This window comes from Stylophora pistillata, chromosome 11, assembly GCF_964205215.1.
Source record: "Stylophora pistillata chromosome 11, jaStyPist1.2, whole genome shotgun sequence".
NCBI lineage: Eukaryota > Metazoa > Cnidaria > Anthozoa > Scleractinia > Pocilloporidae > Stylophora > Stylophora pistillata.
In genome coordinates, this window is record NC_142529.1 from 9,190,554 (window position 1) to 9,215,304 (window position 24,751).

At 38.6% G+C, this 24,751-nt stretch overlaps 3 protein-coding genes across 6 annotated transcripts; 1 reads left to right on the top strand and 2 right to left on the bottom strand.

Annotated features, from left to right (window-relative positions):
* The first annotated feature begins 823 nt into the window (after positions 1-823).
* Positions 824-9,683, top strand: LOC111331549 (neo-calmodulin). Of its 4 annotated transcripts, none has more exons than XM_022936679.2 (7): positions 824-1,153; positions 5,452-5,537; positions 6,224-6,263; positions 7,585-7,612; positions 7,828-7,971; positions 8,543-8,785; positions 9,046-9,683. In XM_022936679.2, exons 3-7 carry the CDS (start codon positions 6,261-6,263, stop codon positions 9,111-9,113), a joined length of 486 nt encoding a protein of 161 aa, XP_022792414.1. In that variant the 5' UTR covers positions 824-1,153; positions 5,452-5,537; positions 6,224-6,260; the 3' UTR covers positions 9,114-9,683. The 4 variants fall into 4 exon arrangements, with proteins under 4 accessions (XP_022792414.1, XP_022792413.1, XP_088595857.1 ...); XM_022936678.2 differs by lacking the exon at positions 824-1,153 and adding an exon at positions 3,512-3,589; XM_088739731.1 differs by lacking the exon at positions 824-1,153 and adding an exon at positions 5,098-5,234.
* On the bottom strand, positions 9,624-17,943 carry LOC111331548 (uncharacterized). Its single transcript, XM_022936677.2, has 6 exons — positions 17,318-17,943; positions 16,501-16,676; positions 14,821-14,848; positions 13,734-13,877; positions 12,673-12,909; positions 9,624-11,721 (listed from the first exon to the last, which is right to left on the bottom strand). Exons 2-6 carry the CDS (start codon positions 16,501-16,503, stop codon positions 11,606-11,608), a joined length of 528 nt encoding a protein of 175 aa, XP_022792412.1. The 5' UTR covers positions 16,504-16,676; positions 17,318-17,943; the 3' UTR covers positions 9,624-11,605.
* A 981-nt stretch (positions 17,944-18,924) lies between these two features.
* On the bottom strand, positions 18,925-24,727 carry LOC111331520 (target of EGR1 protein 1). Its single transcript, XM_022936644.2, has 7 exons — positions 24,580-24,727; positions 24,141-24,181; positions 23,400-23,688; positions 22,430-22,692; positions 21,377-21,539; positions 20,132-20,258; positions 18,925-19,965 (listed from the first exon to the last, which is right to left on the bottom strand). The coding sequence occupies exons 1-7, from the start codon at positions 24,694-24,696 to the stop codon at positions 19,553-19,555; spliced, it is 1,413 nt and encodes a 470-aa protein (XP_022792379.2). The 5' UTR covers positions 24,697-24,727; the 3' UTR covers positions 18,925-19,552.
* Between the last annotated feature and the right edge of the window lie 24 nt (positions 24,728-24,751).

Sequence of the window (24,751 nt, forward strand, 5' to 3'; positions counted from 1 at the left end):
AAAAAAGTAGTGGAAATAGATGAATAAATCGCACGATCGCTCAGAGTTTTCAAAACAACCAGTATCAATACAGATTAATCCAAAAATGATGGCTAAGTGTAAACTAAACTCTTACCAATACCAAGTAATCTGATCCATTTTGAGTACAAGATGAATGACATCAGACAACTTCGACAGAGAAACATTCCCTTTGAAACAGTACAGCCACCATTTTTGCTACCGTTACTCAATAATTTCAAAGTTCTTATCTTTGTGATATCCTCGTTATATTCATTGCTGTCACTCCTCCTCTTGGTCATATTCTTTATTCTTCTATCCCTCAGCCAAAAATTTCTGTTCCTAAAAACGCAAATTGTGGATATGATGAGCTACTGCTATGCACGAAAATGTCGCAAAAAACTGCTCACAACTACATGTAATCCAATATTTTGCCCCATATTTTGTTCTAAAGAATTTATGGGCGAGGGATTTAGTACAAGATTCTTCGAAACTCCACGTGGTAGCGTTCAACTACAGAATGTCCTCGCCAATAAAACTAACATTGATAGCATCTTCATTTTCGCGTTCCACCAAAATATAACAATGAGTTTTTTTCACAATTCTATAGCAAACATAGATCCTTCCAGTTCTGTAGAGGTTAACAACTTTACTGGAGAGAGGTTAGGAATTTAAGAACAGCACTGACCCAGCAACAGACCCGTGTTTGCTTGTTCAACGATTTTCTGATTCGTACAGCTTTGTAATGCAATATTCTTCAAAAGATAGCTCACCTTGTGTTTTAGTAACAGAACACCGGCTGCTTTCTATTGCTCTTCTAGCTTCTCCATAGGTTTGGAGTCTTCTTCCCACGAGATGTAACGAAATATTCAGAACTAAGAACTGCACGTCCTCACTCACAGGCGGAAGCGAGGTTTAAAGAAAATTTTACAGTTCCTGATGAATATGGATTAACAACTCCAGCCAGTGATCGACTGAACGTCATAGATTTGGCGCGGGGTACGTTTGCACGGCCAGCTAACTAATCAAGAATCAGGAAGAAACAAAGGCATTGTGTCTAATGAATTCGCAAGTGAAAAACGGGAAAAACTCACAGTTATACAGGCGGAAGGAAAGGCATTGTGAAATGAATCCCTATGGAATACAGAAAATACAGGTAGGAAAAGACTCTGAAACAGAAAAAAGGATTAAGACAATTTCCAGTGTGCATTGTGTGGCTAAAATGGCTGGAAGTTGCTTAAACGACTATGAAAAGGTTAAATGTATATATATATATATATATATATATATATATATATATATATATTTATATGTAGATAAACAATTGTATACGAAAACAAAAATTAAAACTTCGCACTACAGATCTGTTTCGAATGACTTAATACTTGTTAAGGCGTGCTTAAACCACCATCTTAATAAGGGATCGTTAGTCAACCAGTATCTCATGCACCTGACGAGAGAGGACTTTTTAACCCTTTCGAAAGAGATCTGTAGTGCGAAGTTTTAATTTTTATTTTCCTATACAATTGTTTACAAAGCTCCATGATTGCAGAGCACTCTCCGATTCGACGATAAGGTTTAAAACGTTTATATATTTCGATATATATATATATAGATATATATATTGTGGGAGGAAAAAGACAAGTAAACTACAAGTTCATCCCTACAAGCCTGTTTCGTGGTCGCCCACTCATCAGGGGATTTAATGAGAATAAACTTTACCATTGCTTATATACAATATAATTTGCATGATCTAACTAGTCTAATTTATGCAGCGCGAAATTGACAGTTTAGTTGTTGCGTAGGAGGGCTTTGCTTCTGTGGCGGCATGAAGACACGAGTTCATTACGTTTGTTTAGTGTTGATAGTTCGGGCCGGCAGATGATTAGGAATTTTTCTTTGAGGCAGAGGTTACATCTTTTAGTTGAGCTGTTATACGGTGAGTGCGATGAGAGAATGCGCCAGGAAATAAAGTGATCGATGTTGTTGTCTTTGAGGGCCCAGATGTGCTTGCTGAGTTCGGTAGAGTTTCTGTGTTTAGCGTGGCGGAATGATGCGGTGTGGTTTCTGTATCTTGTTTTGAAGTCATTCTCTGTGAGTCCGATGTACGTTTCTGTCGTGTTGTTGTCTTTGCGTGTAACGGAGGCTTGGTAGATTACTGATGGTTGCAGGCAGTTTCCGTCGAGCGGGCATGTGTTCTTTTGTCGGCAGTTGCATGTCTTGTTGTTATCAATGGTCGTGGCGGCGGCGGTGTCATCAGACTGTATAGATGCTGTTAGGATGCGTTTGTTATGGCTGTCGATTATCTATTTCGTGTTGTTCATGCAGCTGTAACTGATTTTGATGGCGTTTCGGTTAAAGATTTTTCTGAGCTTGTGATCTTTGGGAAAGTGCTTGTCTACTAGGGCGACAAGTAGTAGACAAGCACTTTCCCAACTGGCCCAGCCAGCTGAGATCTTAGTGCAGGGATAACACATTCCGACCCTTTTACCTTATCTCACACCTCAAATACCTCGACAGTGAATGAGTCAGAGGGAAAGACAACTCATCCAGCTCACTTCCATCAGACCTTTTGGATTTTTTTTAATGCTGTTCTAAAAACAAAATTCTTGCAACGAAAGGATCGTATGTTACTACATCCCTTGAATTTTTCATAATTCCTTTTTCTTGAAATATATTCCTCGGCTTATTTAGGCTCAAGTGGAAAAAAAATGTGTTTATATTTCCACATGAAATTCAAACATTCTTGAGTTCGTCCCGAGAAACAATGTTGGGAATTTCCAATTTAGCTCTTCCTTTTTCACTGAACGAGAACGTCACCCAACATACTTCTGCAATGAGTTTTTTTTTTTTTTTTTTTCAAAGAATGTAGTCAGAAGCATTTAATTTTGCGGTTTGCTATTTTTCGCATTCAAGTCAAGATAATATCATAATATCATAATATCAAGAAATGGATAGATATTCTAGTCTTCTCGGATAAAAACGAATAAACCGTAGGCCCCGTCTCCTGCAGGGTTAGGGGTAGGAGACGTTAATTTCCCACGCACGAGATTACTGTGTGGTGGATGTCCTCCCCTGGGGTGGGATGGGTGGATATTACAGGGCCTCATTTAAACCAGCTATTAGCTGAACTGGGCTACCCTGTATCAATATTCTTAAACACAATATTCGTAAATACAAAATCTTGTTCACATTAAACTTACCTCATTTTGTCTTGAGTTAAACACTGAGCTGGTATTGAATCTCTTGTCTGAAATCTTCGATCTGTTTAGCGCAATGTTAACTGCAGGTTGCAAACAAAGTCGTGATCATGCGAGAAATTTATCGAATGCCTCATATAAATATCCAAAACTGGCTAGAACCATTAAAATCACGATAAAAACAAATCTAAACAAACCCTTCGGTCTAAACTTAAAATCTCCTTAACAACCTCCATAATGCCTTCACGCAGCAGACTGCGATTGCAATGAACTGTGGCAAATGACAAAACTTGATTCAGAGGGGGTGGGGCGGTGGAGGGGAAGGAGACAGTTACCACCGTTTGGTGCTGTACACAGTTCAGAGGCAATAAGAAGTATTTTATCAAGGCTCGGTGAGCAGTATGTAAGGTTTTAATTTTCCGTGTTTTCCGTGAAAAAAAATATAAACTAACTTTCATAAAATGAATATATGAAGTTCATATATTTTGAACTGCGGAATTAGATACGTATGATGCACGATCCTCGAAGTAGAGAGCGCTATTTATGCAATAGCGAAAATCGGACCTGAGAAAAAAAAAAAATCAGGCCTATACGGGATTCGAACCATTGACCTCTGCGATACTAGTGCAGCGCTCTACCGATTGAGCTAACAAGCCAACTTGGTTTGAATCCTGTACAAGCCTGATTTTTTTTCAGGTCTGATTTTCGCTATTGCCTAAATAGCGCTCTCTACTGGGAGGATCGTGCATCATACGTAACTTTTGTAAAGTAAGCCAAAACCGCAAGCAAAAGCAGGGGGCACGGACAAAAAAAGAGTAACCTATGAGGACTCGAACTACAGACTTCTCGATAGGTGTTCCCATACATTACCGCAGTATCGCAGACTCTAAAGGTACCTGAAATGGTTTAGGTTTATATCTAAAATGTGTCTCGCATATGTACTACTTCGGCCGCGTGAACAAAAAAATATGTAGCCACAGTTTTTGTTTCCTTTCTTTGGCAATGAATGTAAATAAAATTATCAAACCAGCTTTAATTTCTGCTTTTCATTATTAACTGCTTGTTGTTGCTTTGTTTTCCCGTTTCGTCCTGCCCGCTCAAAAGGTGTTTTTCGGGGATAAGTGGGGGGGAATTAGCTAAATTTTTTGTTAGGTAATATACGTAGAAATTTCAAACGCTGCGAAACTCAGCCAAAGTTAGTATCACGTTTACCTTTAGGGTTAGAACTATTTAAATCTACAAGGAACAATGGGAAGGGACCGATAAAACTGATCTTTGGCCGCAACATTACGGGAAAGATAGCGACAAACAGTCTGAATTTAATAGGAAAATTCCATTTAAATGCTCTCGCTACATGCAGCCTTTTGCAATGAGAAATTCAGTGAACTGAAAACATTCTGGATTGCGCATGCTCGAGTTGAGCAAACTAAATTGAAATTACTTGGATATATCAACAAAGTTGAAGTGATAAATTGGCCACCGTAACGATTACAAAAGCTGATATATCCAAGTTATTTCGTTACTCCCACCGACGCAGCCCCAAACAGTTTCTTTCGAAACTATCAGCCTTTATTAAATTGAAATTAGAGGATTTTTAACTTAGCTTTAAAAAAATTGCTTTAAAAAAATTGTTTAAAATTAGTAATGTAGATGAAATTCGCACACCAGCTTGATCATAGAGACCACACATAGGAAAATTGACCGAAGCAAAAGTGTCTGTTGTCTGTCATTATCCGATAAGGTTACAACGGAATATAATCCACCTCTATTTCTGTTTAATTTGTAGTCTGCTTCGTTTCGGTAATTTATCAAGTTACCAATTGCACAAAGAGATCAAAGAGATCACGAGACATATATCATATTTAGTTAGCAAGTTGTTTTTATTGTGTAGCTTCGACAGTAAGTATATACGAGCGCGCGTGTACAACACAGGTGCTGTTGAAAATGAAGGTTTAGTCTCCTATCGTACACCATCAACAGTTTCAAACAATGACATTTGTTGTATTCAGAAGTTTACCATGTCAAAAGGATAAAAAGGCAATGTACAACTTCAATTTTTTTGAGAAATTGTAAGAGTTTTGTTCCTTCAAGTTAAGGATAGAGTCCTACCCTTAAATCAAAGACTTATGAACACAGAAGAAATTAAAAAGAAGGGAAAATGATAAATAACAGATATTCAGTGTGGACATTCCAGTTTTCAAGAACAAATCTCCATTAATATACAAGACTGATATAAACCTTTTTTCACCTGTAGATGAGGTAGCAAGTGGCGAATTGATATTCAAAGATGAACAGCAAATAAAAGATGCAGTAGGCAGGAAGAAGTCTTGACAAATTCAGGTTGTAAACCCAAATATTTTAAATTACGTGGGCGAAAAGTTCTGCGTCTGAATTAGCTGGAAGAATGCGGTCTTTTTCCTTGTCTAGGTGGGCGAAGTTTTTAACTCAGGAACGGTTGAAATTCAGACATTAAATCTTATTCCTAATACCAAACAAACTGATCACGATTATAGAAAATAGAGTTCCATTGTCCAGTTTCTTGATCCCGTTTTTTCGTGTTTTGTCCAGTTTTTTTTTTTATCACGTTTTCTCGTGATTTGAAAGAAGAGATTTTTTATCGAATTCAGTGTTGACTTAATCAGCTTGGTGTTCGAATGAAAGAGGGCATTTCCCTGCTTCAGCTTATCCAAATTCCATCTGAATAATTTCGTCTTTCGAGCTGATTCTAATAAACGCGGCTAAATCAAATGTAAAACTTAAAATAGTTCCACCATAGTGATGACACTTGATAGGCACTAATTTAGCTGAACGACAAAATTTAAGACATGACAATACCGCAGTACTTTTTTTGGTGATCCTAAAATACAGAACATATTAGTTTTTCGGCAGCCATTGTCTTGTAAAGCTAACAGCTGCAGTTTTCTGTTGGGTGCAATTTTCTCGCACCCAATGAGGTTATTCGGTCCCTAAGGATATTCAAAGTGTATTTGCAAACACGTTAACTTGGCAAACTTGCTATCAAACAGGGTGAAAATGCTGTTGATGAGACGAACGCAATAAAATATGGTGAGTTGCTCCTTTAATTTTTAACCATTTAGTAGGTGTTTTTTTGCGTTAAGCAATTTTTTAGAGAGTGACTCGACCTCATTAAATCCTTTGGAATTGAAAATTCTAAGAATACTTAAGCTTTGCCAGAAGAAACAGAAAAAGACAACAAACTATAATAAAAATTGAACCTGGTTCCCACATCCGTGTGAAGAGATCATTTGATAATTTTTATTTTGCTTTTGAATCAACCCAAAAATGGAAAGTAAACTAGAATTTTACTTTTGAAAGGGAGAAAAAATTTCGCGTAAGGGCGATGCTTTCAATAAAACTTTAAAAATAAAATGACGACAACATCAATATTGATTCACAGTTTTTTTTTAATTCTATCAATTGCACCGTACCAGTAGGATCCAAACAGTTCAGTTTTTAAATGTCAGGCTAATTACTTAATCCGTCGGTCTCCAGCTACACGATTTGAACGCCTTTTTATGGAGTGATCAGAAAAATTTCCAAATGTTTTCATCATTCATAATGTTAATACTCATGGCCAGGACTCGTCGCGAATCTAAATATCGGCGAATAAGAAGACGGAAAATTTTCCTCCTCTTTCAATCGAATTCGACTTCACCCGTTTGGTTTTTCAAAGTCGCTTCTGAGTTGAACAATACATCAATTCTCATTTGCTGACGACTGACACACGCGGGGCAGATGGTTTGACATTTTAGCAAATTTTATTTCTATGTTTATTTTTAGCGCAAACAGAATAATCTCCTTTAGTGAGAAACGAGTACACTTTTTATTGCCTCTTGGTAAGAGAGCACTTGAAATTTTTTTGATTAAATCAGTTGTGCATATGATTCAAATGTCGTGAAAGGCTAACCTGTCAAGCTATTAACAGAAAAAGATCTTTATCAATTGATCGACCTCATTCTCAAAATGTTGCAAACGAGGCTAAGAAAACTTCGTCTCTCTCTTCGGCTCACGTTTGAATGTCGGAAGTAAACTGACGGCGACCTCCGTAAACGCACAAGCTCTTTTTTATTCATTATGTTATCGGTCAGTTCCAAAGACTCACACCCCTTTCTAAACTAACTACATGGAAAACTTAAGCCAGGAGCAACCTGATTACTCGTGTATCCTATCTCTTAGGGACAAAAGGCAACGCTCAATTTTTCATTTCTCATCTCAGCCAAATAAATGTACTGAAAAGAACTTCCATCTTATATCAAATGAAATCCTTTTAAAATCAGCTTTACAAAAAGTTGAAGTTTTATCAATATTTATGTCTTTTGCTCCTAAAGGCTAACTTGTTTTATTTCAACTGATTTTTTTTCTTTAGGAAAACCTTTCTGACGAGCAAATTGAAGGTATGATGAACTATTCAAACCTGATTACCATACTTCAACAACGAGGCCCAAAAGTGAGAAAGCTCGTTCTCAAAACGGATTTTTCTTAGTACGTTTGTAAAATAAAAAATGGAATCCTCTCTTCTGGGGGGGAGGGGGGTAGAAGCATCCTTTGATTTTATCGTTGCTCAGTTATAAAGATTTTAAAAAATTCCTTTTCATATTGCAAAATCTAGAATACAAGGACGCCTTTTCTCTGTTCGACCGAGATGACAATGGCATTATTACCACCAGGGAACTGGGCGCTATAATGCGGTCTCTAGGGTTTAACCCGACTGAAGAAGAGTTACATGCGATGATAAACTCGGTGGATTATGACGGTATGACAATTGTTTACGCATTAATGTGATCAGTAATAACAGTAAAACAGGTGAAGTCTGCTTACGTGCCAAGTGGCCCATCAGGCGGGCGCTTAACTTCGGATTCTGTAGCATGAAGCGACTTGGATGGGATGCAAGTCCATCGCAGGGTTTGAACACCTGGCACTGTGAGAGAGAAGTGTCTTTCTCAAGAACACAACACGATGTCTCCGGCCAGCGCTCGAACCCAGACCACTCAATCCGGCGTCGAGCGCACTGACCATGAGGCCACCGCGCCTCATGAGTAATGAGGGACTGATCATTATTTATTGCCTTGGGGGGGGGGGGGGGGGAAGAAGAGGATTTGAGCGGGAGTTTGTTTGGACAACCTCGTTCCCAGGGTATCTTATCTTTCCGCCCGAGAGCGAGAGAGGAGAGGCCCAGGGAACAAGGTTGAAGTTTGAATGTTATTGTTTAGAGTATTTAAAATTCCAGCAACCATTTGCCAATAATTTGAAACCAATCACGCGCTGGAAGATGCTCGTTAAAAGATTAAAATTTAGTTTAGATACCAACCTATTTTTCCCTATAGGGAATGGTGTAATAGACTTTCCAGAGTTTGTTAAACTTATGGAGGATCAGAAGAAACCAGACGAACGCGAGGCGGACATGATGTTAGCATTCCGAATTTTTGACGCCGACAATAAGGGATACATCGAGTCAGCGGAGTTACGCTACATACTTCTAAATATGGACAAACGAATTCCGCAGGAGGAGATTAAAGAGCTGATGGAGATCGCTGATTTAGAAAGAGATAGAAAAATACGTTATCAAGGTACTCGAGAGTTTTTATGTCATCCTAATATTGTAAAACTGGCCTTATCAGAAATGACTAACATTGGACCAATGTTAGTATCTGAGATACTGCGTACCGACCCCTCCCCTTAACCCAACAACGGTCAATTGGCAACAAGTTAGGGACAGGTCGGTGCGTAGTTGCTCAGATACTAACATCTTTCCTCCTGCTTGAGATTGTGGAAACGGTAAACTAAGTTATTTATTAACTTATTGATTCTTTGTACTTTCATTCCACAGAATTCCTCGATTTAGTCGAATGTGAACAACAAAAATTCATCCGCTGGAGGAAAGTTAAACATACTTAATTTTTCAGATAAATACTACTTCTCCCGAGATATGGTAGTGCCTAAGCTTGTACCCAGATCCTACCTTGTAATATAACTGTAACAACCGTTTGGCCGTGGAAGGTCTGGGTACAAGACTAGTCGCTGGCCTAAAAGTCTGGCGGTTTTAGCGTTAGTCCTCCATTAGCGTGACGCAAGTTTCTGTTTTACAACGTTAAGTGAAACTGCGAAGTACACCTTTAGCCCTTCAAGAACGTAAGATAAATGTTTATTACCGCCACTTTAAAGTTAAATAACAAGAAAGTGTTATCAATTTGGCGAGAAGCCAATCGTTATGACGGTTTTAAATTTCATTTGGGCCGTTTGCATGAATACGAAAATTCATTTACACCATTAAACTTTCATTTTAATGTGAAGTACATTCTTAAATGTTATTGTGCAATCGATAATGACAGTTTTCAGCTCCATTAACAACTTTAGACTTTCAATTAAGTTTAGATAGATAGATAGATAGATAGATAGATGGATAGATAGATAGATAGATATAGTTTATTACCAAAAAATAAAAATACTTTGCAGCCATACGCTAAATTGCGTACTTTTCACAGTTATTTCTAAAGATATATATGAGACTATATAAAACTAGAAAGTTTACAAAAAATTCTCAGACCTAAAATAATTACAATTACACAGCAATGGAATAAATACGCAGTCGATGCTAAGACCCAAGATTAGCCCTTGCGCACATAGCCGGAATGAATGAAGACTTGAAACGATCGGTGCGGAAGGCGCGGCATGTTAAAAACGCGCTGGAGTCTTGTATTGTACGCTGAATGATGTCTATCTAGCAGAAACTGTCTAATTTAGGAAATGGATTTGAGATGGACAAAAGCAGATCAGTACATAACTTCTTGTGTCTGTTGTAGAGCGAAGCTAAATCATGCCTATCTAAGGAGTCATGATGTGACAGTTCTGGTGAAATAATAGATTATGCGCGCCTTTGGACCCTTTCGATGTCATTTGTATTCCAGTTATTGCCTATCCTTTTGTTGCTTCGCGGTTTGAGTAACGCGGAATGTAGGTTTCCATAAAAAAGAGAATAATTTGTTTGACAATCAGGAGCCGTCTAAATTGGTGATCATTCCCGTTATTCTCAAGACCTTTAAATTTGATCCGTGGGGGATACTGTAAGGAAAAAATTAGAAGCCAGTCATTCTCGATAAAATCCCCACATGGTTATTCCCTTACGAAAGTCACCTCTATGAAAGGGAAGTCAGATTCACGTTTATAGCTGAGATAGAATCCAGCCTCTTTTTTTCTGTGCATTTTTTCACCAATGCACCACAAAAAGAGGCCAGCTGGTAACCTCTTCCTGGCTACTGTTGTTTAAAAAACAATGGAAGACTTTAATTCACCAATGCGTCAGCTACAAAATAATCTCATCTTACACAATATTAGTGAAGGACCGGTCATTATTTATCGCCAGGGGGGGGGGGGGGGAAGGGGTGGAGGATTTTGATTGAGTCACAATAAAATTAAACTGGTCCCCCATAAGGCTTGGTAAAATTCATATGACCCTCCCCCGCTTACGTTGGCGGTTAGTTGGCAGTCAATTTTTTCTAGTCCCCTCCTTTATACTCTTTTGGCGACGACTGATTCCCCATCCGTTCCCTCTAAAACCCATATGATCCCCTCCCCCCGCCCCCCCTGAAATCCTCCAAACCCCCCCTCCAAGCAATAAATAATGACTGGTCCATGAGTACAACTTAAATTTATTAGGGGATAACGAAATATACAAGCGAGACCTTCTTACGCGTCACGCAATTTCACGCAACGCTTCTGAGATGAGCCTAAGAATAACGCCATAACAAAAATTAGGATGCCTCGGGTGATGCAATCTTCAAAAGGATTGTTTTTAGCGCCAGTATTCGGAAGAGATCAGGTAGTAAACAAATAACTATCTATTGATAGTAGCCGTGAAGCCAATCAGAGCGTAGAAAAATATGACAAGAAGCCAACGTCGAATGAAGTAAAAAGCAGCAGAGCACGGGAAAACGCGGGTGACCACAGTCGCGATGAGTTTTAATTTTGAATCTGATTGGCTAAGAAGTTGGTGTGAGATTTCTAGACCAATGGCAAAGCGAATTGAAGCGAATTAACGGATGCACTTTCGACTGCCGGTTAAAATGTCCCTTTTTCGAGAGAAAAGCCATAGAGACATAGGTTTGTTTAAGCGTCTATTAAAACTTATTGATCATTTTCGTCACCCGTCTAGGAGTGCATGACACCTTTTTTATCAGAAAAACAGTTCCGCAATCGTGTTATCTCTAAGCTCCCCCAAAATAATTCACACGTTATTGCAAGACCACCTAGAAATTCGATGTTTGAAAGAAAAAAACAAACTAACAAAAACCGGATTTACATTTAAGGGAGGGTCTGCTTTCTACGGCTCAGAAGAAAAATTATCCACTATATCATATAATAGGGTAATGAATAAAAAACTTTTAAATATATCAAACATTTGACTCTGAGATCGCTTCAAAGTTTCTGCTCTTTCTCCGACTTTTTTCATGATACCGTAGTCCTCGTCCCGACTTGTATATCAGTGGCACGAGGAGAGAAGAAAACTCTGAAATAAATCCACAAGAGAAAGTATGGCTTGAGATCTTTTCACTTGAAGAACACTTAAACACTAAATCCATTTTAAACTACTTAAATATATGAACGAAATTTAAATTGATTAATGTTTGAATTGACTGAGGTAAGAGTCAGTCATCTTGTAAATACTAGTTGTTAGCATCGATTAGAATTACCTCTCGTCTTTTGCTAGTAGTGAAAATAACTTGTTTTATCAGAGAACACTTGTAAAGCGCTTTTCGCTTGATTTTCGTTAAAATAAATTCAAAGTAATCACAATGACCGCCTCCCGGTTAGCTCAATGGATAGAGCGCTGGACTGTAGTGCGGGAGGTCGAGGGTTCGAGCCCCGGCCGGACCAACACTCAGGGTCTTAAAATAATTGAGAAGAATTTGCTGCCTTTCTATAACATCAAGAAATGGTTAGATATTCTAGTCTTCTCGGATAGGGACGAATAAATGGAGGTCCCGTCTCCTGCAGGGTTGGGGTAGGAGACGTTAATTTCCCACACACGAGATTACTGTGTGATGGATGTCCTCCCCTGGGGTGGGATGGGTGGGAGGGTGGACTAGCACGAATGGTTCCCATGTTCCTTTCTAGTCCTTCCCCACTGCAAAACTTAATGCAGTGAAAATGGACTAAATTAAAAATTAAATTAATGGCCAATCAGAAAAAAGGAAAATAGCTTAAAGAGCCAATGAGAACTCAGCGAAAAAAAAAGCCATCAACCTTTCAAAAGCGCGGGAAAACGCGGGGCGCCCAAGTCCTGATTGGTTTTAGTTTGCATCTGATTGGTTGAGGTGGCACGAGTTTTCGTGACCAATCACAGCCTGTGATTGTAAAGCCTGCAGCCTGAGCATTGTAAAGCAAACCGAAGCAATCCGGATAACCTTCGCCGCTCAGTTGAAATTTTGCCCAACGATTTAATTATTCAAGATCTTACCTTCCATCGTTAATTTTCTGCCATCTGTTATTCTGGCTTTTTCTATAATCTCATCCAGTTCCTCCGTGGGAACATCAGTCAGACAAAGCAGCGACTTCTTTATATTTTTTCCCTCAACAAAGCCGTTATGTTCAGGATCGAATACACTAAATATCGTAACTAAATTATCTTCGTCCTCCATGCTATTTCGTTCCTCGATCATATTTACAAATTCTTCAAAATTGATTGTACCATCTCCTATTGGAAAGAAAGAAAAAAAAAAAACACCCTTTCATTACATACCTTGTGGATATCTGGAAATTTTTTTCCCCCCAGATTTTATTAAAACATTATTATTCTATTAATCTGTTCACTGTTAAGAGTGACCAGTAACTTAATTCTGCAAACATGATAACACATCAGCAAGCAAACTCGTGAGAAAATATTTCCAATTATTAAAAACTGCATCATTGGATAATGCAATTCAAGACTTTTTATTGGCTTAGCCATTATGGTATATCAGCAAATATACCATAATCTACAAATATGGTAAGCGTACGCATCAGCTTAAAATCAAAAGGGAGCTAAAAAATCCAGTTTCTTCTTACAAAATAATAATTTCTTGGGGGCGTTTTTAATAAAACAATTATTCCACTCGCGCTTGTTGGATATGAGATGATTATAGCCAACGAGGCGCTACGCGCCTCGTTGGCTATCTATCATCTCATATCCAACGCGCGCTCGTGGAATAATTGTTAAATATTAACCAGCGCCTGTGCAAACCTGCTAACCGATTTCTTACGCCCAAGCATATGGCATACAATGAACTCAAATCGTCGGAAATTTGCGGACGCCTTCGGATACGATCATTTTTTTACGAAAATTCTAACTATGTGGAGATTGACTTCTCATGCATTTTGCTCGACTCTATGGACGTGGAAATGTAAGGAAGGCATTAAGACTCAGTGTCGAGCCGGGTACAACATAGAAACTGTTCGGTGTTTGGGACTGCACAGAGGCACTGATTCAGGTCCAATTTAGTAAGTGAACCACAAGTGTAGTTAACAAACAGAGTGCCTTACCATCAAAATCTTTTTCATTCACCAGCTCTTGCACTTGAGAATCAGTGGGGTTTGATCCGAGCATGCGCATGGCATATTTCAATTCCTTGGTCGATAATGTGCCATTTTCGTTTAAGTCAAAGCATTTAAAGGCTTCCCGGTATTCTACAAAGTCACACAGCATCAGAGCAAAAAGTCAGCACAATTAGATGAAACCTACAAGTGTACTGTGTAGTGAATGATTGGACTGATACACCTATAAGTGATTCTGTGCGATTCGATTATCACAATTCTTAGTTGAAATTTGTTATAAACCAGAATGATTCAGTTGCTTGATGTTCTTTCATGGGTTAGCACTATGTATGGGGGCTGACAAGTCCCTGACCCATCAAGTTCTGGACTTGAGAAAAACTGGGTCCTAACATGGACCATGACGTCATCGCGTGTTAGGGAGTTTCAGAAAAACACGACGGCAACGTAAACGGGAACGTCATAAAACAAAAGGTATAATGAGCAGAACAGTGGCTATGCACGTGCGTTATAAATCTTCGTAAATTTCTTTGCGTCCTCTTCAAAACAGTAACATGAAATGACCAAACTTTGCCTTGTCCAAAAAACGCGAACGTGAACGACGACGGCTAATTTTTCAAATTCCTATTTATAATTTAATGCTGTTTTCTACATTCAGTTTCGAAAGTGAGAAACAAACTAAATGACATAAGAGTATCACGAGATCCGTATGTAAAATATAAGTTAATATTTGAACCGACATTGTCCACGGCATCGCCGTCGTCGTTTCGTTAACTCCCTACTCTTTCAGAACAGTGATTGCCTGGGACTAACTGGTGGTGTAATATTATCAGTTTTGTTTTGATTTTTCGTGGAATTCGGATTTGGCAAAGTGAGCTGAAATGACCTTATAACGTATTAACTTCCCAAACCTGTACAGCGAGCCTGATTAAACACTCTGTACTTTCCTTCTTTTCATTTCAGAGGTTTGTTTACTCAGCTTAAACCAGTCGTGTCATACTTGCTCTGGCGAGGCGGTCTAATCGGTAATTTAAAACATGTTTCGCACTGTTCAGTATTTATTACTTGACAAACGTACCTCCAATTTGTTCTCGAGTCAATGCTTCCTGTTAAATTTTTGGAAGAAAAACAGAAACAATAAACAAAAACCCCAACCGGCTTACAAAGAATCATGACAAGAGATTCTCTTTTAGTTACTCCTCCCCAAATTCTCCCTCACCATATCCCTGATCCCCAATCATCCCCCTATAATTTTCTTGTCCCTCATTTTTCCCTCTGTCCCCCAATGTTCTCCATTCCTTTATATTTCCCCTGACCTCCTATCCTCTCCCAGCCTCTATGACGCTAACCCCTCCACTGACCTTCCCTCCCCTTGTCCCAAATCTTCCCCCCATACCTCCATCCTTCCACCTGCCGCCTTTCAATCTTTTCCTGTCATGCTTATCTTCCCCCCCTCCCCCCCCCCCCTGGCCCCTCTCCTTAGTCTTGCACCCAAAACAGTGGGCTCGGTTGCTTACAGCAACTCGACCAACAGGCAACTACTTCCGCTCATAATATAAGCGTTTTCTTCTCGACCTCAGTGCGTCATAACGAAGCTTCAACAGGTTTACTAAAACAACATTTCCGCTAATAATACACCATGATAATTTGAATCAACAATACAGGATTTTGTCGGTTGCGTTTTATCGAACAATTCTGCATGTGAATGAACGATTCCACTATAGACCTGCTTGATTAAAACAACATTTCTCGATAACAGTATTTATCATTCATTCGTAAAATTTTGGTTCCAAGTGCTTTTCCTACCATCAGAGATGGTATCTTGAGAGAACGGATTATGACCGTCCAATTATAAACTAGCTAGCGAAAGACGATTTTATCGCACGTAGATAACCGGAAGGACGTCTTTTGGTATAAGTCTTTGTAGGGTTTACTTCAATCGCGGTTTTGAGCTCACAATGAGTATTCGATGACGATCGTTTTCATTGACGACTTTCAGCGATATCTTAAGACGAATTTATACCTTTTCTGAGCGAAAATAAAGAGAAATTTTCCCTAATTGTAGCTTAAAAATAAAGGGGAGAAAACATTTGTAATTTTTGACACAAAAAGGTACGCTTTAATTATTGATAACAAATACGTACATTTCAAACGCAAGGAAATTAAAAACAGCGCCTATCTATAATGCAAATTGTCTTTAATTATTCATTCACATTACTAGGTCGATCACTAGACATTTTTGTCTCAAAAACTTCGTTGATCCTGGCTTTCTTTCTGTGTGTGAGGGGATTTCCAAAAGCACAATTGCCATTAATTTTATCACCCTTCTTAAAGTTAAGGTAAACTGCAAACTCGAAATAAAAACCCATTTCTGTAATTAAGACTGGAGTCATAATAACAGATAGAAAGCTGGGGTTGTGAAAATAACCGTTCGCTAAAACACGATTTAATCTAAATATTCGTAGAATAAGCTTCCCTCCTAACTAAATGTTACTTCATTTTTATTCCTTTCTCCTTTCACTCCAATTTTTTTGAAAATATTATGGTTGAGAGATGGGATAAAATCTAAAACGTTTGTCGAGCATAATTAGTAGTCAGCACTGCATGACTGTCCTGTAACAACCCACTTTTTTCTGTTATTTTTACAGAGGACACGATGGCTATTGTTTAGGCGGAAAGAACTACATCTCTGATTTCGAATGCAGTTCTCCACTACACCAAGTATTTGTTTAGACAAACAAGTTGTCGATTTACTTACCATTTCTAGCTCGGTTGCTTCGGTTGACAGCTCATTAAGAGAGCACCGTCATCAATGCAGTGTCGAAATGACTTTCAAAAACGATGTTGTCTAATTATTTAAGAAGATTGGACGGGAACTTAGCGCCCAGTTCGCGTTGCTATGATACCCAGTTGTCAGCAGAGGTTGCAAAATTCCTAATTGAAAAAAAAAGCCAATTAAAAGAAGTCTTCTTTTGATGTTTGTGCATATTTTAACTTTAATTCAGGCACACACATCCACGAAACGTCCTCTTTTTAAGATGCCTTATTCAGATCACTCATTACTAAAAAACAATTGTGAGAATTTTCCTTTTTAATTTTTCATGAAGTTCTTTAAAGTTAAAAATGTGTTCTCATAAAAGAACGAAAAAAAAAAATGAAATAAAAATAAACAATACTTCATGATCGGTAGCATTTTGCCATCGTAAAAAACACTCCAACGAAGTTTCCAGATTGACTATCCTTGCACAAGAAGCAATCCGTAAAGACGAAAGGCTTTTCTTACTTGTAAGTCAGGTTTGTTGAAATATCGAAAATCATTCCCTCGCATGGACGTCAGATTCAAATCGTTAACAGTTCCGCTCATTGCAGCTGCTTCATCGTTAAAAACAATATGCGTAGATTAGCAATAAAATGGAAAATTGCCAAAGCTACGTTTTCCTACAAAGTGGCGCAAAATAAAATTGTTTTTAGGGGGGTCCTTCACCAGCGTCTAAGTGGAATTTAGGGGGGGATACTAGGATGTTTCATTATTATAAATTACTACTTTGTCATATCAGAGCGGGGGTACATCACACCTTGCGACCTTCCCCTGCTCCACTACATCAATAGCACGTGCGTTGACAGGTATGAATTCGACTGGTTTTCCGAGACCATTACCAGCTGTCGCCTGACTGAACGAAAACCGATCGTGGTTGAACTACTTCCAAACAAATCCAGCTGTCCATAAGATGCCTCAATTTTAGCAATAAAAGCTGACAATTAGCACGAGAAATAATGTGACCATGGAAATTCAATATAAATTTTTCATTAGCAAAAGAAAATTCCCTCCATTTTTGCACGTACTCGTCCATTATCTTGAAGGAGTCACATCAAAGCTTGTACTTCTTTAAAAGCTGAACTCTTTACCATCCCTATTCACCCTTCCTATTTTAACCCGTGGATGTGCGAGGTTCAGGAACGTGAGGGAATTCGATATGTTAATTTTGTCCTGATAGCACGACCTCAGGAGTCTGGGGAGACCATGCATCTTATTAAGATGGCGGACCGGTTGATGTCAATAGGGAGTTTAAGCAAATCACCACGGCTGGCGCTGCTACGGCTATCGTGGTTGACGAGGCTTGGGGAGAGTACGTCGCCGTAGCCCGCCAAAATTCAACTTTAAGCAACGCGAACAACAAACCTAGTACGGCTGAGAAGTTTAAACCAATAAATTAAGCGTCTTCGCGATAGTTTTTGCACGTCTAAAAACTTAAAATGACTTCGTTCAAAGGCAAGAGGGATTCCGACGTTTGGAAAAAAAAATTGTAAGCGATCCTGTGCACAGTGAATGAGTGAATTAAAATATTTAAGCTTACGTGTTGTAAAATTGCCAGTTTCGAGCTTATAAACACCAAAGCAAAGTTTCTACACGGTCCCTCATAACCCTCGTCATTCCTCGGCTTCAGCTATTTGAATTTCAAGTAGTCTTTGAGGTTTGAAAAGGAAAAGTTAGACTTTCTACTGACGCATTTCTCCTTGCATTCGCTGCGTTCTCCATGTGCACACTGCTTCGATCCTTCGACAAACCCGGCTGCAAAAATAAAGGCAGATTCACTCGGTAAGGGACAGCAAGCTTGATAAATATTCCCAATAAGCTATTTTTAAAGATGTTAAGTTTATTTCAATAGTTAAAATTGCTCAGGAGAATGTATAAAGAGAGGAAAGAAGCGAGATCAGTTCACGTACCACAGGCTACGCCGAAACCTTTCCACTCGCGTAGAATGATTTCCCGCTACGGCTGGATGGGAACCGCTGACATGCGCAATGACTCGTTTCTGGACAATTTTACTTCCGGTATCCGTTGCAGCGCCAGCCGTAGTGATTTGCTTAAACTCCCTAATATTGGAGAGGACGGTTCTGTCCTGGTGTACCGGTTCACAAGGGAATTACCATTGTTCTTTCTTTGTTTAGGAGTTATTGGTTAGCTATTGTGTATTGTTTGGTCTTTTGTATTGGCTCTTGTGCCAGACATGCACTACTGAATAGCCCACTAATCAGAATTTGAAATAATTTCGATTCCCTCTCAGTAAATAGCTCATTTTTTGGAGGGTTGGAATCAAACATTAGGTTTATTTTGCAACCTTACACTTCATCCAACGAAATAGAGAATTACATTCTGCACAGTATATCCACGGGGTCACCATCGTGTCACTTCGATTGTTTTAATTTCCCCATTTACCCAACTAACATGTCATGGTTTCTCTCGAGCGTAAAGTAATTCGGCAAGTAAAAATAACGTGACAAAGTTCACCAACATCTTTGTCGCAGGGAGAGCAGATTGAATAAAGTTTGTAAGTACGACTGCTTAGAGCTTGTGAACAAGAAGATTTTCTGCCCCTGAAGGAGCACACGATTTACAAATAACCGAATGTAAACTGAAATGGGTAAAATTATAAAATATAGGAAACTCACTTCGCCCCGAAAAAAGACAGTTTCCTCTGAAACAACAATGTAGGAACGGAGAAAATCAACATATCTCGGGAATGAGGTTACCTTTGCCCCTATCAAAAAAAAGGAAGAGGAAAAGAAAGAAAAATAATACTTTGCAAAAGGGGAAAACAACCAAAGATAACATGTATAAAATTCACTTTTCAAGAATACAAAATCATTTAAATTTTGGACAAGAAAGACGAAGGCAATGCAAAGGGGCAAATGAAGCAAGGATGCGATAAAAAATAAAAATAAATAAAAGAGAAGTTTTAGGATGGGGCACTTTAAAAATTAATGACAATGAAATGTTACAAAGAGTTTTAGCCCAGCTAAATATTCCACTATGACTGTTCCGGCGACTGAAGCTGATTTTTCAGTCGCTTAAGTTTCTCAGTGTGCGAGGTTGACGGTCGAATAAAATGACTTCGTGTAATTTGTAATGGAACGTCTTTCCTTGGAAGGCTTAGCTTGTTCGAAACATCCACCAGGGAGGAGAGGGTGAGTTCGTTATCAACACTTTCCTTGCCAAGCTGAAGAAGATAAGTCGCCATACAATAGCCGGTCATAAACGCATCGAAACCCGCTCTGTGACCACAGTCACGTGTCTTGACACCGTTGGACTGACTCACGTGAGCATCACGTGGATACGTCATGTGAGTGTCTTGCTTATCACGTGCACACACTTCCTCGGAAGTGTCTGTTGGGGGCGAATTTTCAGTACCGCGTGTTTTAGTTACATCGTGTTCATTATTGCCTAAAAAGAATAAAATATTTTCTAAATAATTTAATTTCTTGTGATTCAGTTTGATAGCATGTTGTAATGGGGGGAAGAAGCAATACTCTGGTAAAATCTTACAGACCCAACCGTTACGAGCAACAATATATTGCAGAGGGTGTGAATCTTCAGCTCTTTAACTCACCGGAGTTGTGACGCTTTCGTTTTCGCTTCAGCCTCTTGGTTTCTTTCACTTTCCACTCCCGATCTAAAACATCATCGACGTCGTGTGAAAATTGACAAGATTTTTCCCGTGGACAAAATCCATAAGCCTGCAGGAAAGAGAGAAACGTAACAAAGTGAAACTGGAGATTTAACATCTTTACTTAACCCTGAGGGCGACAAGCATCTACTTCTCACCAACTCCTCACTGCTGAATTATCGCAAACTTAAAAAGCTCTTGAATTTTAACTAAATTCTCCTTGTCATTGTCAAAGGAAATGCATAAAGAACAATATGGAGAATATACAGGTTGCTGGCAGGGTGCGAGGGGTTAAAAAGGAGCTAATGCAAAGGCTCTCACTTATAAGTTGAATACAACGATAGAATGTTTTGCGTATGCTCCCTGTTTCAAACGAAAGATCGGAGCGAGTCTTCCCCGGATAGCTCTTTCCACGGGAATGGCAGCTAGAGTGAAATATGAAATAACGCTTGGGCGTGGTCAGAGCTGTGCGAGAGTCGTTAGTAATATGAGTCCATCATGATCGAGACTCGAAAAAGCAAAATCAAAGAAAACAGAGAAACAATCAGGACTCACTGAACAAGGAGCCAATAAGAACAAAAAGTAATACCAGGCAAACTGCCTAAAGCGCGCGAAAATGCGAGGGAGCAAATCGCCATCGGTGTGAACTTTTCATTTAATTGGTTGAGAGGGTGTGACGCGAGATATCTAGACCCGGCACAGAGTGAAGTAAACAAAAAGCAATACAGTTCCGGATTTCTCCCAAAAGCTTAATTCAAAATTGCTTCGTCTCTGGCTCCTTCAATTCTTTGCTTTTGGTAAAATTGCTTACTAGGTCCTCTGGCCACACGAGTAAGCTCATAGCTGTGTCGATATTCGTATGTATATAAATGAATTGCGTATCTATTCGTGTGTATGTAAATGAGGTGTTTAGCATGTTCTAGGGACCTTGGATCAAAAAAAAGTTTAAGTGTTATTGAAAAGTTATCTTCCAAATTTCGTTCCGTTCATTTCTTAGTTCTCCATCTGGATAACAATACAATAGCCAACCGCTCAACTTTGCGTAGCGTGGTACATCACGTTTAACGGTTTACAATTCAAAAGTGATAACTTCCGCTAGGGAGGCTGAAACACCAGAAAACAAAAACACTCCTTTACGAACACATCATTAAACGCACGTTCAGAGTGCGTTTTAACAAAAAAGCTTACCGCAAATTTCTCACACACTATGACGTCAGTATCAACAGCTTCGTTTTCATCACGTGCTCCACAATAGATGTGCTCAGTGAAACATGATAACGAAACTTCCTCGCGAAATTTCAGACAAACATGCTTTCTTCCTTGGTTTTCATGTTGTATATTGGTCCTTTGACTGAGGAAAGAGCAAAAACCTGCCATTAGCTCAACATAACGAGAAATCAAATGGAATATGTATATGCTGTAGTTCATATTTTTCTTGGAACTTCAGAATTTTTTGCGTCAGTTGTATAGTTACTTTTCTGTTTCTTGTATTCTGAGAGCCATCAAGATGTAGTTTGATTTCTTTGGTATAGTTAAGGAAACTAAACTCATCCCTGCTCTGCTTGATATATCAAAGCAGCTCTATCTGGGGATCACTGAGGGCCTGAAGGTTTTTGTCTTAGAGATCTTGGGTATCCACCTTAAAAAAAAAAAAAAAAAAATTTACCAGTCACCCCCCACCCCCCCAAAAAATCTATAGCCTTTAAAACTGCAGGAGCACACGCTTAGATGAGATAAGTGTTTTCAGTCCCACCAATTTCTCTATGGTTTTGTCTGAGAACATTTCAAAAAGTTCCTTCTAAGCCTGTAAGAATGATTAAGACTACAGCAGAAGTTTACCACCTTGTAATTAAGTGGCTGTGTAACATTAAACTATGGATATGAAGGAATTCACATTATGAACAACAAAAATTGAATAAAATGATCCTTGCTATGCAATTTTAAAGAGATGTCTGAAAAAAAAAAATTGTACAGTATTTAAAGTGCTATAAAACAGCGCTGAGATAATAAAATCTGGTTATGATAAAACTTCTGCACTTCCCCAAGATTTGAATGCAACAGCTTATACCTGCCCAGCTCCTAATATCAGTAGCCTTGTAGCCAAATTAGTTTTGAGCATTCTGTCAAAATTGGCAGGTCACAGGTTCATCAAACCTTGTGTAAGTCTTGAAATTTGACACAATGCAGATTTCATCATCTTCTGATTTCTTTAGAGCATGAAACAATTTCTTATGAACCCACCACTTTTTGAAAACATAGAGCAAGAATGAAGCAGGTTCTCTCACACTGTACTCTGACACAAACTTGGTATCAAATACACCAGCTGGAAACATTTCTGTTAAATCTGCAGTAAACACTTGCAGTTTGTCGGGTAACTTGCAATAAAAGTTCTGATATAGGAACACCAAGTCCAAAAACCCATTGTGAACAACAACAGGTTTATTGGCAAGAATGAGTTGATTGAAGAGATTTCTCACAGAGTACTGCGGTGTACCAGAAATTACCTGAAGGATAATCAAAAACAGCAATTTAGATTACAGGGTTGTAGCTAAGAAATTATGCTGCCGCCTGAAATTTCAAATAAGCTGGCTCAAAGGTGGTGAAGGGTTGTAAGTGTGTAACCTTAGAAGTGCCCATTATACTTCACCAAGTGATTGCCAGCCAAAAATCAAGCCAGCAAATAGCCACTTTTTCATCTGGAAAATTTTGCCAGCGGCCGGCACTAAGCAACTACCCTGTATTATAAAGAGACTATTAAAGATATTGGAAAATTAGGGTAAATGCACCCCTTTTTTCACTCTGAGGTAGATGAATAGGGTTTCTTGGCTATAATGCCAAAGAATATCAAAGAATAACAAAATTAGTACTTTTTTGGAATTAAGTTTTTAAATATGTTTACTATCTTAACAGAACGGGGAAAGAATAACATAAAATCCATCAAATTTTCTTTAACACATACTCTTAGGTCTTAAACCACACTCATTTGTTTGCTAATTAGTTTGTTGCCTGGCTTTGATGATAAAATGTTTAGCAATCAAGAGCTAGTTTAGTTGTTGATCATTTCCTTTATTCTCATGACCTTAATGTTTGATTCAGGGGTGATAATGTTGGGAGGAATTAGATGCTGGTCACTCTTAAGGATGCAAGGGACAAGCCACTACCTCTCCCACTGTAATATTTATGGGAATATTCAACTTAACATTTCCAGTACCTTGTCATCTCCTCTCGAATATGGAACACCTTTAGCATACTGTTTGTTAAAGTCAAAGCCATGTCCGACCAAAAATGTCAGAGACACTGGTTCTACTACAAAGTTTTCCGTGCAGAGGACAACAATGTTGAATGTCTTGATCCTGATGTTCAGTTTTGTATCCGATTCTTTGCAGTCTGTATCATTTCTCATCTTTCTCTTCTTCAGTTTGAAACAAGAAATACCAAGAGAGAGAATGGCTCTGGATTGGGCCACTTCACACATGTATTTATACCGATCCTCCACAAATCTAAGGACATACAATTTTTTAATGAGTTGGATGAGGGTTGGATGTTTACAAAAACCTGTTGGGGTAGTTTGGGTCTGAAAATTTGGAATTCAATCCATTTCAGACTTCAGTCTTCAGACTAATTTATAGAACTCAGTTCAGTTTACAACAAATTCAAACTAGAAATATGCAGAGAATAAGCAATACAAAATAAATACAGAATAAAACCTAGGATGGGTAATATGTCAACTGGGACATTCTAATAGCAGGCAGAGTTCCAAAAGTGAGATGCAGCAAATTTTAGTGATTGAAGACCATATTGTGTGGTATTCCATATACTTCAATCAAATCAAAGTTGGAAATAAATAAATATATAAATAAATAAATGGAAATTAAAGGTAATAAAATGTTAATTATTCAGACAACTACAGAAGCTGGAGAGCAAAAAGTGATATCAGAACAATGTTGCTCACTGAGTCATTAGATTTTTTCTTTCTCCAATTCCACTCATCTCCTGCAAGAAAAAAAAAATCCAAAGATGCACTTATTTTCCAAATATTGCTCAAATTTGGGCTTTTCTTCAGCCCTTTAACCCCTAAAGAGTGACTAGCATCTAATTTCTCCTTCCAATATCACCCCTGTAAGACACATTTTGATCAGGGGAAGAAAGGAAATGATCACCAATCGAAGAAGCTCTTCACTGTTAACCAAATTCTCCTTGTCAACGACTTAGGAAATGTATAGAGAACAGTATGGAGAGATTACGAAATTGAAATTCGATTAAAATGAAAATTCAGTTGTAATAATATTCTTCCTCCCAATTCCCGAGCCTTTTTCAAAAATTTCAAGGTGGTATTACGTTTGAAAAAACCTTTAATAGGAAATTTCTTTCAATTATGCTTCCTCACGTACCGTGTCCAGTGCCACGAATGAGGATTTGTTTATCGCGCGAATCATGAAAGGCCATAATACGGCAAAATTGTCCGCTGAAACTTCGACCACAGGAACGTTCTCAAAGCGCGCAGCCATTTTCCCCCAAGAAACACCAAAATCACCAGGCGTTCTTGACAAGTGTTCTAGTAAG

Excerpts from the sequence above, each read along its gene's own strand:
- LOC111331549 (XM_022936679.2), top strand. Across the intron at positions 7,972-8,542 it reads AAACTCGGTGGATTATGACG|GGAATGGTGTAATAGACTTT; the intron begins GTATGACAATTG and ends TTTTCCCTATAG. Across the intron at positions 8,786-9,045 it reads TAGAAAAATACGTTATCAAG|AATTCCTCGATTTAGTCGAA; the intron begins GTACTCGAGAGT and ends TTCATTCCACAG.
- LOC111331548 (XM_022936677.2), bottom strand. Across the intron at positions 13,878-14,820 it reads GACTCGAGAACAAATTGGAG|AATACCGGGAAGCCTTTAAA; the intron begins GTACGTTTGTCA and ends GTGACTTTGTAG. Across the intron at positions 11,722-12,672 it reads CAGAAAATTAACGATGGAAG|AGTTTTCTTCTCTCCTCGTG; the intron begins GTAAGATCTTGA and ends GATTTATTTCAG.
- LOC111331520 (XM_022936644.2), bottom strand. The coding sequence starts at position 24,696 with ATGGCTGCGCGCTTTGAGAACGTTCCTGTGGTCGAAGTTTCAGCGGAC. Across the intron at positions 21,540-22,429 it reads CTCTATGTTTTCAAAAAGTG|TCAAAGGACCAATATACAAC; the intron begins GTGGGTTCATAA and ends CTCTTTCCTCAG. Across the intron at positions 20,259-21,376 it reads TAGTGTGTGAGAAATTTGCG|GCTTATGGATTTTGTCCACG; the intron begins GTAAGCTTTTTT and ends TCTTTCCTGCAG.